Genomic DNA, 15,835 nt, shown 5'->3' on the forward strand with positions numbered 1-15,835 from the left:
AGTTCCTTCCTTTTTACAGCAGCATAGTCTTCCATGTGTGTAGATGTACCACGGTTTTCTAATCCATTCATCTGCTGATGGGCACTTAGGCTGTTTCCAGATCTTAGCTATGGTGAATTGTGCTGCTATGAACATAGGGGTGCATATATCCTTTCTGATTGGTGTTTCTGGTTTCTTGGGATATATTCCTAGAAGTGGGATCACTGGGTCAAATGGAAGTTCCATTTTTAGTTTTTTGAGGAAACTCCATACTGTTCTCCACAGTGGCTGCACCAGTCTGCATTCCCACCAGCAGTGCAGGAGTGTTCTCTGCATCCTCGCCAGCACTTGTCGTTTGTTGATTTGTTGATGATAGCCATTCTGACAGGTGTGAGATGGTACCGCATTGTCCTTTTGTTTTGCATCTCTCGGGTGATTAGTGACTTTGAGCATGTTTTCATATGTCTCTTGGCCTTCCTTCTGTCTTCTTTTGAAAAGTATCTATTTAGGTCCTTTGCCCATTTTTTGATTGGATTGTTTATCTTCCTTTTGTTAAGTTGTATGAGTTCCCTGTAAATGTTGGAGATTAAACCCTTATCGGTGATAACATTGGCAAATATGTTCTCCCATGCAGTGGGCTTTCTTGTTGTTTTGTTGATGGTTTCTTTTGCTGTGCAGAAGTTTTTTATTTTGATGTAGTCCCATTTGTTTATTTTCTCTTTAGTTTCCATTGCCCTAGGAGCTGTATTGGTGAAGAAGTTGCTTCGGCATATGTCTGAGATTTTTTTGCCTTTGTATTCTTCTAGTATTTTTATGGTTTCCGTCTTACGTTTAAGTCCTTTATCCATTTTGAGTTTATTTTTGTGTATGGTGTAAGTTGGTGGTCTAGTTTCATTTTCTTGCATGTATCTGTCCAATTTTCCCAACACCATTTATTGAAGAGACTGTCTTGACTCCATTGTATGTTCATGCCTCCTTTGTCGAATATTAATTGAGCATAGTGGTTTGGGTTGATTTCTGGGTTCTCTATTCTATTCCATTGGTCTATATGTCTGTTCTTGGGCCAGTACCAGGCAGTTTTGAGAACCGTGGCTTTGTAATACAGCTTGATATCTGGTATTGAGATCCCACCTACTTTATTCTTTCTCAGGATTGCTGCAGCTATTCGGGGTCTTTTTTTAAAAATATTTCTTTTACTTTAAACTTTGAACATTTGTTCTCAATGGACCCAGACCTGGCAAAACATTTTATTGCATAAGAGACAATAAGGCAAGTTACTAACATCTATAAAGTTGAAGGAAAGGTCATTTTTATTTTTAAACTTTTCCCATAGTTTGCCCAGTTTCTTTAAAGTCCCCCCTTCCGTGAGTCAGAACGGACGGGCCGTGTTTGTGGGCATCTTATAGCTCAGATGGTGCAGGTGCAGGCTGAGGGGCGGCTGCTGATGGCTCATGTTGAAGCCAGGGATCCATCTCTAAATAGGAGGAAAACACATCTTAACATTTTATTTTAGATTATAAACAGTAATTTTGAAAGGTCTTCAGAACATGTTTAAAAGGAATACTGCAAAACACAGCAACGTATCGTCGTTTCGTATGTTTCTCTGTAGGTGGGAGGGAAACCTGGATTTCCACACGATAATGTAGTGGACAGTGCTGAGGCTACAGCGATTATAAGACAGAACTGAAGCTGCTACTAAGAGGGTAGTGGAAATGGTTAAAATAAACTGAGTGAATCTTGGGCAACTTAGAGTTGGTCACCCCCTAACCCTACCACCAGAGATTCTAGAAAACGTAAGACCTTAGCACAGGTCACATAGCCTGGACCCTGTACTCTCCTAAGATAATGAGTGTAAAAGGGAATAATGACCCAGAAAGGGAGTTGGGTGTGGTGTGTGTTTTTCTTTCTCGAACTGCCCCTGTGATGTACCAGTCAGCGAAGGAGCTTGCTGGCTGTGCTGTGCTTGCACAGGCTCATGGGGTAGGAGCTATGCTGTGAGACCCTACATAGTAATGTTCACACTCCGTAAGAGACCATTCGTTATCACATGTTCTCCAGGGCCTGACAACAGCATCCGGGAGGTGGTCAGGCTGGTGTGTCCGTGACGGGCTGCCCTCCCTTCACTGTAACTTCAGGGAGCAGGGCGGTGCTGCTCGCGGCGGCTGCCGGCACTGTGTCACCCAGCGGGCCCCTCAGGACGGGGCCTTGTCATTGCTGATCCTGCCCTCCCTGCGGAGGGCGGTCAGGTTGCGGGGCCTAAGCAGCAGTGACACTAAATGTCTTGGTCATTCAGAACGTCCTCCTCGATTTCCCAGGCCCTCGTCTCTCTAGAGTAGTCCACGTAGGTTGGTTTTCCTGGTTTTGTTTCTACCTTTTGCCGAGCCCGTGGTACTGCAGGTAGTTTCGCATGCTTCGCATGCTCTGCACAATTGTATGAAAGTCCTGTTCCGTGAGAATTCTTGAAATTGCACGTGAAGTGATGATTCTGCTTTGAAGTGGCACGTTTCCTTCTCAGCCAGGTCTGGCCACAGGGCTGAGCCTTTTTGTGTGTTAATTTTATTTTGCTGCTGTTTTTTTTTTTTCTTGGTTGGACTAAAATAGTATATTCATGTACATAAATATGTACTTACACATACAAAAAATATATATATGAGACATTTCTATCAATAGCAGTGTTTTTTTCTTTTCGTCCAGTGTCGATCATTTTTATTCCTGAGAGATGCCTGGCTTTAAGATTGGTTAAGACTTTTCACGGGGTTATTGATTGCTGCTGGTCTTGTTTGTGTGCATTACAGGTTTGCACAGAACGAGGCATACCTGCTATAGGTGTATAGTTCAAAAGAAATCAGTTCTCTCTCCCGGCTTACGGGTTTAATACATGCTGCCATTGCATTTAATTGGTTTGTTTCTCTCGATGACTTCTTCATTGCCTTGTTTTTTCTAAGCTAGATGCTGGGAAAATTGTTCGTGTAGTCACATAATAGGTACTTTTTAAAAAAGTAAACTGATATGTGACACAGCTTAAAAACCACATTAAATAGGTGAGGTATTTTCCCATTATTTTTGGATAAAAAGACAGTTTTCATAAAGTGTTTTTCAAATAACTAAGGTAATACTATTTGTGTCAAAATTGGATTGTGACATTTTGAAGGTGAACTAGACACCGAGACCTTCACTGCAGCTGCTTTAGAGATGAGAGAGCAAGAACCAGGAAGGCGGCGGGCAGGCCCCCGAGAGCCAGGGCCCCTCCCCAGCTGTCCGCGCCCAGGGCAGCCCAAGCTTCTCTGCCTCAGACGTCACGCTCCTGCTCTCAATGTGGAATATTGGTCCTTCCAACCTCCCTCACTACTCCCCCTCCCCCTTTCCTCAGATTCCCTGGGCTTCCCATTCCCCATGCCCCGTTCCCCAGTTGATGAACTCCTGCTCACCTTTTTAAAAACCCACTCACACGGCTTCTTTCCTAAGAAATATTTTCAAACCCTTCCTACCCCTTGGACCTCTCTGGGTAGTTTATACCTGTGTATCTTCTGTTACTGTTACCTTATGCTCTAATTGGCTGTTGGCATTTTTCCCTCTATTTATACCAGGGGTCCTGAAACTTTTTAAACAGGGGGCCAGTTCACTGTCCCTCAGACCGTTGGAGGGCCGGACTATAGTTTAAAAAAAAAGTATGAACAAATTCCTATGCACACTGCACATATCTTATTTTGAAGTAAAAAAACAAAACGGGAACAAATACAATATTTGTATTTGCATGTGGCCCGCGGGCCGTAGTTTGAGGACCCCTGATTTATACCATAAGCTCCTGGCTTGTGTTGTCAATCCATGGCCTAACATAGTGCCTTTTGTATAAATTACACTGACATCTACCTGCTGGGAAACGAGGGGTTTAGACAAGCGGAGTAAAGGCCTGGGTTTCTGAGTGTTGAATGACTCCTTTGTTTGTCCCCCCACCCCACACCCTTTTTTTCTTTCTTATTTCCAGGTTCTAGATCATTGAGGGTCCCAAGTCTGTATTCCTCAGACCAGTGGTTCCCAGACATCTGGTCCACGAGCTGTAGCTAAATCTCCTTGGATTTTATAGCAGCGCAGTGGCTTTCTGATTGAGGGGCCTGGCATAGCTCCTGGGGCCGGTTATTTTATTTTGTTCGTTTTAAATCTACCCGGTAAATCGGAATGATCAACAGGTGCGGGAACCACGGCTTCCGATGACAGGCCGTCCTGTCCGTGTGCGAGGACTTGGGGCAGCCGTCTGTCTGCTTTAGGGGTGTGTAAGCTGCTGAAGAGTTGCTTCTTTCTGGTCCCCAAAGTGTTTAGCACCTAATTTGTAGACATGAGCCTCGGTTAAAAATAGTCGCCTTTACGATGTTTTTAAGGTTTGGGTTTGATTGATGACTGATCAGCCTCGTTATTTCTTACTATCTTAGGAGTGTTCAGCCTCGGTGTCCCCGTAGACGCTCTCTTCTTCATCGGTAACCAGTTGGTGGCCACGAGCCACACGGGGAAGGTGGGCGTGTGGAACGCCGTCACTCAGCACTGGCAGGTGAGTTCTACCTGGAGCAGGTGGCAGCCAGGAGAGCGGCTGAAACTCCTGCTGACTGTGCATCTGTTCGCTTGTTGTGGAGTCCATTTTGTTTCCGTTTGATTTTACAGAATAAGTGAATATATTTAGCAGCAAATTTGCTTCTGGATAAAATTTGACTGTTTTTAAGAATTTGAAGTCATTCTGCAAAAAGTGTTTAAACTATGATTTGCCATTTATTTCCTTGACGTGGTTTGAGTTGCAACTTTTAGCTCCTTTTGCGTTTTCCTTTCCACAGGAATGGGCCTGGCTCTGTGCTTTCACACTTGCTGCTCTGTCAGCACGTCCTTCCCCCTCCTTTTCCTCGGTGACTGTCCAGTTCCCGAGCTTCACTGTTCTGCATGTTTCTGTGGCCTTTGCCCTCCCCCCACGCTGGGCCTCAATGAGCCTCCTCCCCCCTCTGATCGTGCTGCACACCGATTGCCAGCCGCTCGCACTGCATTGTTATTTTTCTTGTTGCCCACAAATGCACAGGCCTCTGCATCCCTCTTCCCGTGCTGGAGTGCCTGGTATGTGGAGAGCATTGCATTGAGTGGCACCTGTGAGGTTTCACGCGCACGTCCTAGCTGTGCCCAGGGAAGAGTATCGGATCTTCCTTATTGTCACTACTCTGCTCTGGCAAACTATACTTCCGGTTTGGTTTGGTTTTGTAGTAAAAATCATGCCCTTTGCTTTTCTTTTAGCACAAATATAGGCAGCTATTAATTTGCAACTATATTGATCTGCTTGGAAACTGAATTTTTATTCTAGTGCTTGAAAAAACAAAACATGAAGCATATTTGCCTTAATGCCCTTTCCTAGGAAACAGGTGAAGCCTGCAGTGGGCAGAGTGAAAGTAGGGGAGCTGTCTTTTCACAGAAAGGAAGGTTATCGAGGGGAGACGTACTATGCGGAAGTCGCTTGATCTGTGCTCTGGTCTAAGTCTGCCCACATTAGGTGACTAAGCAGGCCTTGATCGCTGTGTGCCCTGCTCAGACCTGGCCTTCCAGTCCTCAGAGTGCTGTGGTCTCAGAACCATGTGCAGAAAGAGAGAATCCTAAATTCTGAAAGGACCGTGCCCCTGTGGAAATTCACATTTTTAAAAGCTTTGAAAGGAATCACATACGTGGTTCTTCACCATTTGCTGTGCATGTGCGCGCGCATGTGTGTACGTACAAAATGCCCATTTCTAAGCCCCACTTATAGTGAATATTGGTGTGTGTTTTTTATTAAGAATTTTGAGAAAATGGAGCAGAAAATAAATTGTAATTAATATCTGACATCTGATGACAATCTCGCCACATCAGGTTCAAGATGTCGTCCCCATAACTAGTTATGACACTGCTGGGTCGTTCCTTCTGCTCGGCTGTAACAACGGGTCCATCTATTACATCGGTGAGTGAGCACGTCCTGCTCCCAGGGCTCTTTTAAACGACAAGAACACCCCACCTTCTTTAGTGTTAAATAAACGCACTGTTGGTTCGACATGACCTGAGCGTTTCTGTTTCAGACATGCAGAAGTTCCCTTTGCGGATGAAGGACAACGATCTCCTGGTGACTGAACTCTACCACGACCCTTCCAACGACGCCATCACCGCGCTCAGCGTGTACCTCACCCCCAAAACAAGTCAGTGCCCGAGGCGCCCTGCGTTCTTCCTCCATCGCAGCGCTGGGGCTCCCTCCCCGTCTGCAGGAGGATTACACTTGCTTTCATGTGGAAGTCAGGCATGGCCCAGAGACAGGCAGCAGCGGGGGTGTGACATCGCACCTGCCTCCTCCGAATCATTACAGCATCAACCCAAATTCCCAAAATATTGACACATTGACCTTCTTATTGCAGTAGCTGATTTTGTTTTGAAATGAGGAGGCTTTATATTTTTTAACCAGACACAAAAGCTCTTAGACTGCTCATCTTTATTGGACAAGATGAGCTTATTTCCTTTGCAGATTTCAAATTTAAGTTCTGGAAAGGCATTTTACTTGGAAGTTCAGTGTCTATAACTTTCATTGCCTTTCAAAGGCCTTTGCAATGCAATTAACAAGTTCTGTAAATTACAAAGTTTTTATATTCTGGGGTGAACAGTAAACATACATGGGAACTCTAAATTATCAGTAATGAAAGGAATTTTAGGAAATGTATTAAATTTCCTAAAGGAATTTTAGGAAATGTGCACAATGATATCGATAGGTGTGAATGTTATTGATAAAATGCAATTTTATGTAATTCACTAAAGGAAATAATTCTTTGATCCGAAAAAAAACAATATTCTAGTGCACCAGGGGGTTTGGATTGAGACTGAGGTGAGATTTTAACTGTATTGGGCTCAGCGAGCCAGGCCAGGCGCTCTGCATTAATGCTTTCCAGGTCGCCTCTGGCTCCTCTGTGCTGTAATGGACAGTGTGGGTGCACAGGTTAGAATCTTTGCTGCCCAGCCCTTCACAGCAAGCTCGCCCTCTGCAGAGTGAGCAGCAGTTCCTTTGTCTAAATTAGAGGCAGGTGCCGCCTGCAGGCCAGGAGAAGTGCTTTCCAGGGCCGTCAGGCATTGAGGGGAACCAGGCCAGGAGCTGGTAGAGTCAGAGGCTCCCTATCTGAAGCTCTTGAAGAGGACAGGCCGCTGAACCCCATCCTTCTTTAACTCTGGGTGGGGCCTGGGCAGTTGTGTAGAAACGGAGCCACAGATGGCCTGACGGGAGGAGCTGGGCAGGGTTAGAGACAGCGCGGTGAGTGTGATGTAACCAGGTGGGGGGTGTGTTCCAGGGCGAAGGGTTTTGAAACTGTAAAATAGGATATACTATATACGCCACTCGACTCCTCCAGGAAAATTCTGTATTACAGCAAAGTACAAGAGATGGTCCTGCGGGGCTAGAAGGAACACGGACTATGGCTTTGCATCCGATGTGTTGCTCAATAAATGTTTAAAGAATACCTATGATGTCTCGGGCACTCTACAGGGTGACCTGGATAGAAAGGTGATTAGGCTTCTGTCCGTCGAGGAGTAGAGGTGGGTAGACGGGAGTAGATGATCCGTGTGTGAGAGCTGCTGTGAGAACCGGACACAGTGCAGGGGGGGGTCAGAGTCCCCGGTTCCTGAGCTGGGCCGATGGGGCTGGTGGGGCACTGGGTCTGCTCTGCCCCACTCGCAGGGGAGCTTTGCGAGGGCAGCTTCCGTCATGGTTTATTGTGGCCTAATGTCCCCCTCCCTCCCCTGCGCCCCAGGTGTCAGTGGGAACTGGATTGAGATCGCCTACGGTACCAGCTCTGGGGCAGTGCGGGTGATCGTGCAGCACCCCGAGACGGTGGGGTCGGGCCCGCAGCTCTTCCAGACCTTCACCGTGCACCGCAGCCCCGTGACCAAGATCATGCTGTCCGAGAAGCACCTCGTGTCGGGTAAGGGGAGGGTCCGTGCTGGAGAGGAGGCCGCTTTCGGAACCGTGCCTGGGGAGTCCCTAGTTTCACAAACCCGAAGACCAGCAAAGCAGCCTCGTGCACATTCCTAGGCATATTTTTGCCTTCAGTACAAAATACCATTTTTTACAAATAGGTATTTCTTTAAACATTTTTAATGCAAGTCGAAGTACTTGCATCACTGCACTCGATGAGAAGTCTGCAGGGCCAGGGCCGCAGCCAGATCCGAAACCAAGCCCACATGTCCCCTCCTCGAGTCAGCACCTCGTGTGTGAAGAACTAGCTTCTGCGGCAGAGCTGACTGCAAACCCCTACGAGAGGGAGGCAGAGGGTCGGGCCATTTGACCCTGTGAGAAAGACTGTTTTGCATGACAGTGCTTAGAAATCTCAGCAGTAATTGCTCTTATTTTGATGGAGGTGATATTGTAGCATGTGCCAAAGAACTGCATAGTAAAACTTGCATTTTAATATCCACTATTTCATGTTGGTTTGAAATTTAAGTAAATTTGTCAAGAAAAATGTCCACCTTAGCCACAAATCTGGAGTACTTTATGTATGCAGTGCTCAGTTATGTTATTCTGCCACCTGGTGGACATCAATATAAGTGTAAAAAATATGTATATACTGATATAAATGTAATGACATTCTTTTTCCCATAGTGCAGTGGTTCTCAACCTTCTTAATGCCGCGACCCTTTAATACAGTTCCTCATGTTGTGGTGACCCCCAATTTCATTGTTACAAATTGAACATAATTAAAGCATAGTGATTAATCACAAAAACAACATGTAATTATATATGTTTTCCGATGGTCTTAGGCGAACCCTGTGAAAGGGTCGTTTGACCCCCAAAGGTGTTGCGACCCACAGGTTGAGAACTGCTGCCATAGTGTTTGTTTTCATGTCTTAATAATATGAAGTTTTTAATTAACAAAATTGCCATAGTTGCTCATTTGAACCAAATAACAAAATTTGTCATAATTTTAAAGATTTTTAAATTTTTCTGAATCCTTGGGTTAATAGTGAAATCAGGATATTATTTCCCATGAAACTGAATAAACAGCCTAGAACTAAATGTCTTTTTAACAGAAAGCTGGTATTCTGAGAATTGAGAATTTTGTTACCTAAGTAACATTTGTACATTTTTTTATTTCTATTGCAATTAGCCAAAATTAAATTTCTAAAGTTTTGTTTTAAAATATGCAACTATGGCATTTTTCCAGTAAAAACCGTTGTATATTAGATGTTTTCCTAGTATTTACTGATGAGTTCATAACTTATTGGTAATAACAAGTTTTTGGTAAATAACAAGTTTCTGAAATCATGTCAAATTAGTATACATTTTTATTAAGGTATGCCACAAAATTTACAGTGATTTAAAAATATAAGCCAAAAAGTATCATTATGTGTTCAGACCAAAGGGGAAAAAAAGAGAGGCTACTTGTTAGGATTATCTCAATATATGCCCACTTAATATTTATATGAAAAAGTAAATGAAGTTAGAGTATATTTTTAAAATACATACTCTTACTTGATATAAAAATGGTTCTCAGCTTTATAGGGGATCTTAATTTTCCTCATGTAACTATCAGTGGGTTCCTAATAGCTTCTGACAAATGTCATTTGTGACGATACGTTTTCAGTTGCTCCTGGTCTGTTTAATATCTGAGTAACATAAGGAAAGTTTCTGTGGTTTAAAAACAAACTAGGCAACTTGTTTACTATCTTTTCTCTTACAAATACTTTTCTTTAACCTTTTCTACTCTATAGGCTACTTTTATGAGGGTCCGTAGATGTACTTACATACCTTACATGTGCAGAAGGAAAACCATATTCAGCTATCTCAAATTAAGTATAATTTTAAGATAAACATGCCATTTGCCACTCCAAAAGATGTGCTATGATCTATTCAGTGGTGATCACAGTGAAAAGTTAGTGTTTGTGAAAGTGTTTTGCTGGTGCTCGTACAGATCCCTATTTACTAGCTCCTCGGTGTTCTTGCCTCCTAGTCTGTGCAGATAACAATCACGTCCGGACATGGACGGTGACACGGTTCAGAGGCATGATCTCGACTCAGCCCGGCTCCACTCCTCTCGCCTCGTTCAAGATCCTGTCTCTGGAGGAGACGGAGAGTCCCGGCAGCTACTCCTCTGGGAACGACATCGGTGAGCATTGTCGGCTTTCACATCCCGTGTGGCCGGGGCAGAGTGTGTGAACAGCAGTAGAAACCTGCAAGTGAGATTTAAATTATGAAATCCATTTAAAACAAATTTAGTACATATCTCCAAACGCTAACCATTTTTGTTTATAATTAAAAGCCATGATGGTTATGCGAATTGGAGCACTTTATTTCTTTAATGAAGATGTAATTGTTCATCTCATTAGGTATGATTCACATAAGGTAATGTGTGAATTATATTGTGTACATCATATACTTTTGTGAATAATACTTTATTATTTTAGCTATTGAGTATGATGGGATAAGAGAATTACTAAAATATTACATTTAAGTTTTTTATGAAAACACTTTTATGTTAAGAATCTTTCTAAAATGGATGAGTCAATGATTTGCCTTGCCAAGTACAACCAAGTGAAAATAATTTAATCTTTTCCTTAATTAGATAAGAAAACTTTGCAGGGTGCAACAGGCTTCTGATACATTAAATTCTATTGAATGGGGTTGCACTTTATTTTTAAGATTTTGCATGTTGCCCCCCCCCCCCCCCCAAAGTCAGTACATAAAAGGAACTGAGCGCATTCTCAAAGGTGGTGAGTGAAGGTGGAGCTTATGCGTCCCGGGTTCCCACGGGCACTGACCATGGACACTCCGAAGCTTATCCCTGCCTTCAGCTTTAACAGCCTCACTGCACAACAAACAGTTTTGAAACATGCATTTCTTAAAAATGTTTTAATGCAAGTTGAAGTCCTCGCATCATTGCATTTTGTCTGTTTGACGTGGAATGCAAGGCCACATTGACAGGCGTGAAAAATCCCCCCCCCCCCCCCCCCGCCCCCAGTATTAATGTTAAATGAAACCATTTAAACTTGCACTTCTTTTGGCATCGTCTGATCAAGGGCCCTTTGGTGAGCGAGATGATCAGCAGGTGTTCATCCAGAAAGTGGTCCCCATCACCAACAAGCTGTTCGTCAGGCTGTCCTCCACTGGGAAGAGGTAAGGCTGCTGGGCCGGGTCCTGCTCAGGACTCCTCCTTAGACAACAGTGCTGAATCCCTGATGAGCGTGCAGGCACACACACTGCCGAGAGGAGTCTGCCCACTACCTGGCCTTGCTTTACCTTGGAACCAGGGCAGGATATCCAGTGCTTGTTCTCTAGGATTCACGTAAGATTTCCTGATGCTGGACGGTTAGGAAGGACCAGTGACGGCAGAGCAAACAGGAGTGGGAGGGCGGGTTCTGGCGCTTCCTCTCACCAGCTGCCGACACTCACCCTCAGTTGCTTTGTTTCTCGGAGCCCCAGTTTCTTTATAAAAGAAGGTCCCCACCTTGTAGGATGGCATGGGATCAAATGAGTAAGAGATATGACCTATCCGGAGTAGCCCTAACTAGTATAGATGCCGGTAGAAGTTCGTTTCCTCTTCCTTGTCCATTTGACTTTTAAAAATGTTATCGCCTCAGACACATTGAGCTATAACATTTCTCTTCTTTAAAGACATAACCTTTTTTTTGCATGTCAAAATTCCTATTGGTACTTATTAAGAAAGTTATGGATACTCATATTAATGTTACTCTGCTTTTAATAATTTCTCGGTTATCCTTCAGCATATTTCTAATTTCTTACTATTTTAATAAAATCTGAGATGATAAATTTTTTATCGAAGTTCATTGCATGAGTTGATTCTGGAAAATTCTATGTACTAAAGCCTCCAAGATAAAGACGAAATTAATACCTTGAGAAATGTTATAAATCACTCAGTGTTCTGTGCATATTTGAAGAAGCTGCCAAATGTTTATTAAAACTGCTGTTGTAACAACCTGACAACATAGTATTTCATCTCCTTGTTCAGGTCTAACCTCCTCCCTCCTCTCTAGCTCACACAGTAGCAATGTGTTGTACCAACTACAGTTAGTTTATACCTGTTAACTTTACGATTCCAGAGGAAAAGCTACATTTATAAAAATAAGCAGAAATAGAACAGCAGCCCCTTAAGCAGCTAATGCGAAGCCTTCTGCTTACAGACAGCTCAGGCTCTGAGAGGTCCGAGTATCATCCTAATGGCGGGTGCTCGCAGGCCTCTGCCACCGCTGTACGTGTCCTCTGGTTTCAGATGTTTGTAATTTACACACAAATCTTAAATGATTTCCAACATTTTGTCTAGTGAATGTCTATAGCTTCCTTTGAAAGAACTGCTCATGTCTTACCAAGGCTCTTTCAAGATTGACTGAAATTATTTGCCTGGTTTCGATGACTTTTACTGCATCATTTTATAAGAACCTTTTCATGAGACTCAAAGAAACAAAGGTTAACTTTGATTCCTGTGACTTGCCTTGCCCCCTTTACATCGGTTTATGTATGTGGTGTATTCAACTCTGACTCTGTGATTCAGATTTTGGAATTACTTTATCTGCAATGCTGTCTGTCCCGTCGCTTACAGAATATGTGAGATCCAAGCCGTGGACTGCACGACCATCTCCGCCTTCACCGTGCGGGAGTGCGAGGGCTCCAGCAGGATGGGCTCCCGGCCCCGGCGCTACCTGTTCACCGGCCACACCAACGGCAGCATCCAGATGTGGGACCTGACCACCGCCATGGACATGGTCAGCAAGAGCGAGGACAAGGGTAGGTTTCGCGGGAGACCCGGAACGGGGCGCGCGCGGGCCGCGGTGGTAACGCGGTGGTGCTTCCTCAGATGCAGGCGGCCCGACAGAGGAGGAGCTGCTGAAGCTGCTGGACCAGTGCGACCTGAGCACCTCCCGCTGCGCCACGCCCAGCATCAGCCCGGCCGCCTCCGTGGTGCAGCACAGCCGGCTCCGCGAGGCCAGCTCCAGGTGGGTGGCGCTGCTCTGGGGGGACTCGTTCATAAAAGCCTGGTGTCTTAGCGACATTGCAAAGTCACACTCTACGTGCTGTTCAGTTCAAAAAAACTGTTCTCACTAAATGTCTCCACTGCATGCATCTGGTTCTTTGCATAGGAAGACATTTTTACCCTTTACCTTATTTTGTGAATTTCTGCTCATTTGGGTGCCTGTTTTGTGATCGAGAATCATTCAAAGGAAATCAGGAAAGTCATCATCTGTGACCTTGGATAGTATGTGGCATTTTTGTTCCTGATCTTGACATTATGTAACTTATTCTCCTGAGGTGTAATTGACATACAGCACTACAGTAGTTACTGGTGTACAACATAACGATTCGGAATTTGCATGCATTATGTACTTTTAAGACAATGGCATATTATATCTTTTTAGTTAATGTATTTTAAAAAATCCAAATCTAAACTGAAGGCCCGATACTGAATTACGTTGGTTCTACCGTCGTTTTAAAGCCCTTTTCCCCAGCTTTTTTCAGCTTTTCAGAAACTTAGCTGGGTTTACAAGAACAGTCACGAGGGCGTGAAGTACAGCATAGGGAATGCAGTGGGACCTCGTTTCTCAAGCTTGATTTGTGCCGGGGGCTGTTGGAAAATCGAATCATTTCTTCCTATTAGAAATAATCCATTCCAGACCCCCCAATGATTCCGTTTCAACCTTCTATATAGTACCTGGCTAATGAACTGTGTAATCTATACACAAACACTTTAAAAACAAAAAGGACATTAAAAATTAACAATTATAAGCAGCAACGAAAGCAAAACACAAATATTCACAGCACAGTATTCTGAGATTTTAGCCAAGGGAAACTGCTAAAATGCATATTTGTGCGTTCTCTCAATCACCTGAGGGATGCGAGGCTGATCCTACAGGCGTCAGCATGGACGGGTTGTCCGGGTGAGAAGCGAATTGTTCGAGAAACGAGGTTCCACTGTACAGTCAATACTGTAATAACCTTATAGTGTCAGATGGGTCCTAGACTTACGGGGGTCACTCTGTACATTACATAAAGGTCTGATCACTGCTGTACACCTGGAACTAATACATACTTTATGCCACTGTAATTGAAAACAGAATCCTGCTTCACTGACAACATCTAGGATATGTGAATGGGTAGTTAATACACACGCAATTTTATAAAGTACTTAAATGTATCTTTACAGACAGAAGTAAGAACAAGAAGGTAGTGTCTTTACATATTTATGTCACGTGCGTACACTGTGGTGTAATTCCTGACCTGTGATTTCTACACCTGTTCCAGCCTCCAGCTGCAGCAGCAGGAGACCATCCACGAGGCAGCCACGTATGGCTCCATGCGGCCGTACCGGGAGAGCCCGCTGTTAGCCCGGGCGCGGAGGACCGAGAGCTTCCACAGCTACCGCGACTTCCAGACCCTCAACCTGAACAGAAACCTGGAGCGCGCTGTGCCCGAAGACGCCACCTCGGGCCCCATCCAGGCGGAGGTGAAGCGGGCGGCGGGGGACTGTGCTGGGGCCGAGAGCAAGGCTCCTGGAGCCGAAACGAGAAGTGTGAGAGAGTCCGATGGTGGGTCGGAAGCGCACAGAGCAGCCGACGCTGCCCCGGAACCCAAGAAGAGGGCGCCCGAGGATGACGGTGACAAAGGGGAGCTCCGCAAGAGAGGCGGGTTCGACGGAGGAGGGCTCCTGGGCAGGAAGAAAGGGCCCCACCTGGCCTCCTCGCCCAGCACCTCCGATGGAGGCACCGACTCGCCCGGGACCGCGTCCCCCTCTCCCACCAAGACCACGCCGTCCCCTCGGCACAAGAAGAGCGACTCCTCGGGGCAGGAGTACAGCCTGTGAGCTCACCCGGCAGGTAGGGTGTTGTTCATTCAGAGCAGGGGTGGGGAACCTCTTCCTGCCAAGGGCCCTTTGGCTATTTGACATTACGTGCAGGCCGTACGAATTACCAGCTTCAACGTGAGCCTGCTGCATGTGGTCGGACATGTAATGGCCTCGCCACCCATGCCCAGGCAGGGCCTCGTGCGGCCTGTGGGCCGGACGTTCCCCGCCCCTGCTGTAGATGGAAGTCCAACTCCTGGATCCAGTCCACTAGCTTCTACACCAAAACTTGACAAAAACATCAGACTTCACTTAGTATCTTTTTCACAGAATGAGATGGAGTAACGAGAAAAAAACTAGAGCTCTTTTGACCTTTCTGAAGATTATTTTTAGGTTTACAAGCGTGTTCAATTGATCATTTGTAAAGCTAGTCCAGGGAGCTCAGAAATACGTGTAGGAACCACCCCACCTTAACCAGATGGCACCGTATAGGTGAGCCCCCCTGAGAACATGGGAACCAACTGACCACATTCCTCACGTAGATGATGCCTGAGGCCTGCCTTGCAAGGTTGTCGTAAATCACACGCCTTCTCTGCGTGGAACTTAGTCTCTCACCCTAATTGTGATTGCACAGTGTTTACCTGATACTTAATGAGGTGCTATGTTTGTGGAGAAATACCCTGTCATTCAAAACACTATTGATGTTGAACACCAGGCTGCCCTGGTGGCCTAGTCGCTGAGGGTACTTGTAAGTGTAGGTCTTAAATCTTAGCACGCATCACCAATAGTAAATGCCCAAAGTCCACTTCAACTTTCTTTCAAGTGGGAGCAGTTGTCTGTGTTTGAACAGATGGAATGATAAGGACAAAGCTATGAGCGCCCAGAAGGGAACACTACCAAGTGCGAGTCTGCCTCGTGTAGGAGCCACCGTGTTAATAATCCAAACTATTAAATCAGAACGTGGCTACTTTGTTAATCAGTTAATTGCCACACGTCCAAAACAGAACCATCCCCATTTCTTCCATATGCGCTGGAATATTTAC

The 15,835-nt window shown here is 45.0% G+C and overlaps 1 protein-coding gene across 1 annotated transcript in view; it reads left to right on the forward strand.

Moving 5' to 3' along the window:
- The window catches only part of KCTD3 (potassium channel tetramerization domain containing 3), a 30,614-nt gene that overhangs the window by 14,313 nt on the left and 466 nt on the right, over positions 1-15,835 (forward strand). The window contains exons 9-17 of the mRNA XM_014448451.2: positions 4,407-4,522; positions 5,848-5,935; positions 6,051-6,167; positions 7,758-7,928; positions 9,954-10,109; positions 11,020-11,116; positions 12,558-12,742; positions 12,813-12,951; positions 14,255-14,826. Of these exons, the coding sequence (XP_014303937.1) occupies positions 4,407-4,522; positions 5,848-5,935; positions 6,051-6,167; positions 7,758-7,928; positions 9,954-10,109; positions 11,020-11,116; positions 12,558-12,742; positions 12,813-12,951; positions 14,255-14,813 (1,628 nt within the window). The 3' untranslated portion in view covers positions 14,814-14,826. The remainder of the gene's footprint in view (positions 1-4,406; positions 4,523-5,847; positions 5,936-6,050; positions 6,168-7,757; positions 7,929-9,953; positions 10,110-11,019; positions 11,117-12,557; positions 12,743-12,812; positions 12,952-14,254; positions 14,827-15,835) is intronic.

Source organism: Myotis lucifugus, unplaced genomic scaffold (assembly GCF_000147115.1).
Source record: "Myotis lucifugus unplaced genomic scaffold, Myoluc2.0 scaffold_835, whole genome shotgun sequence".
In the NCBI taxonomy this organism is placed as follows: Eukaryota; Metazoa; Chordata; class Mammalia; order Chiroptera; family Vespertilionidae; genus Myotis; species Myotis lucifugus.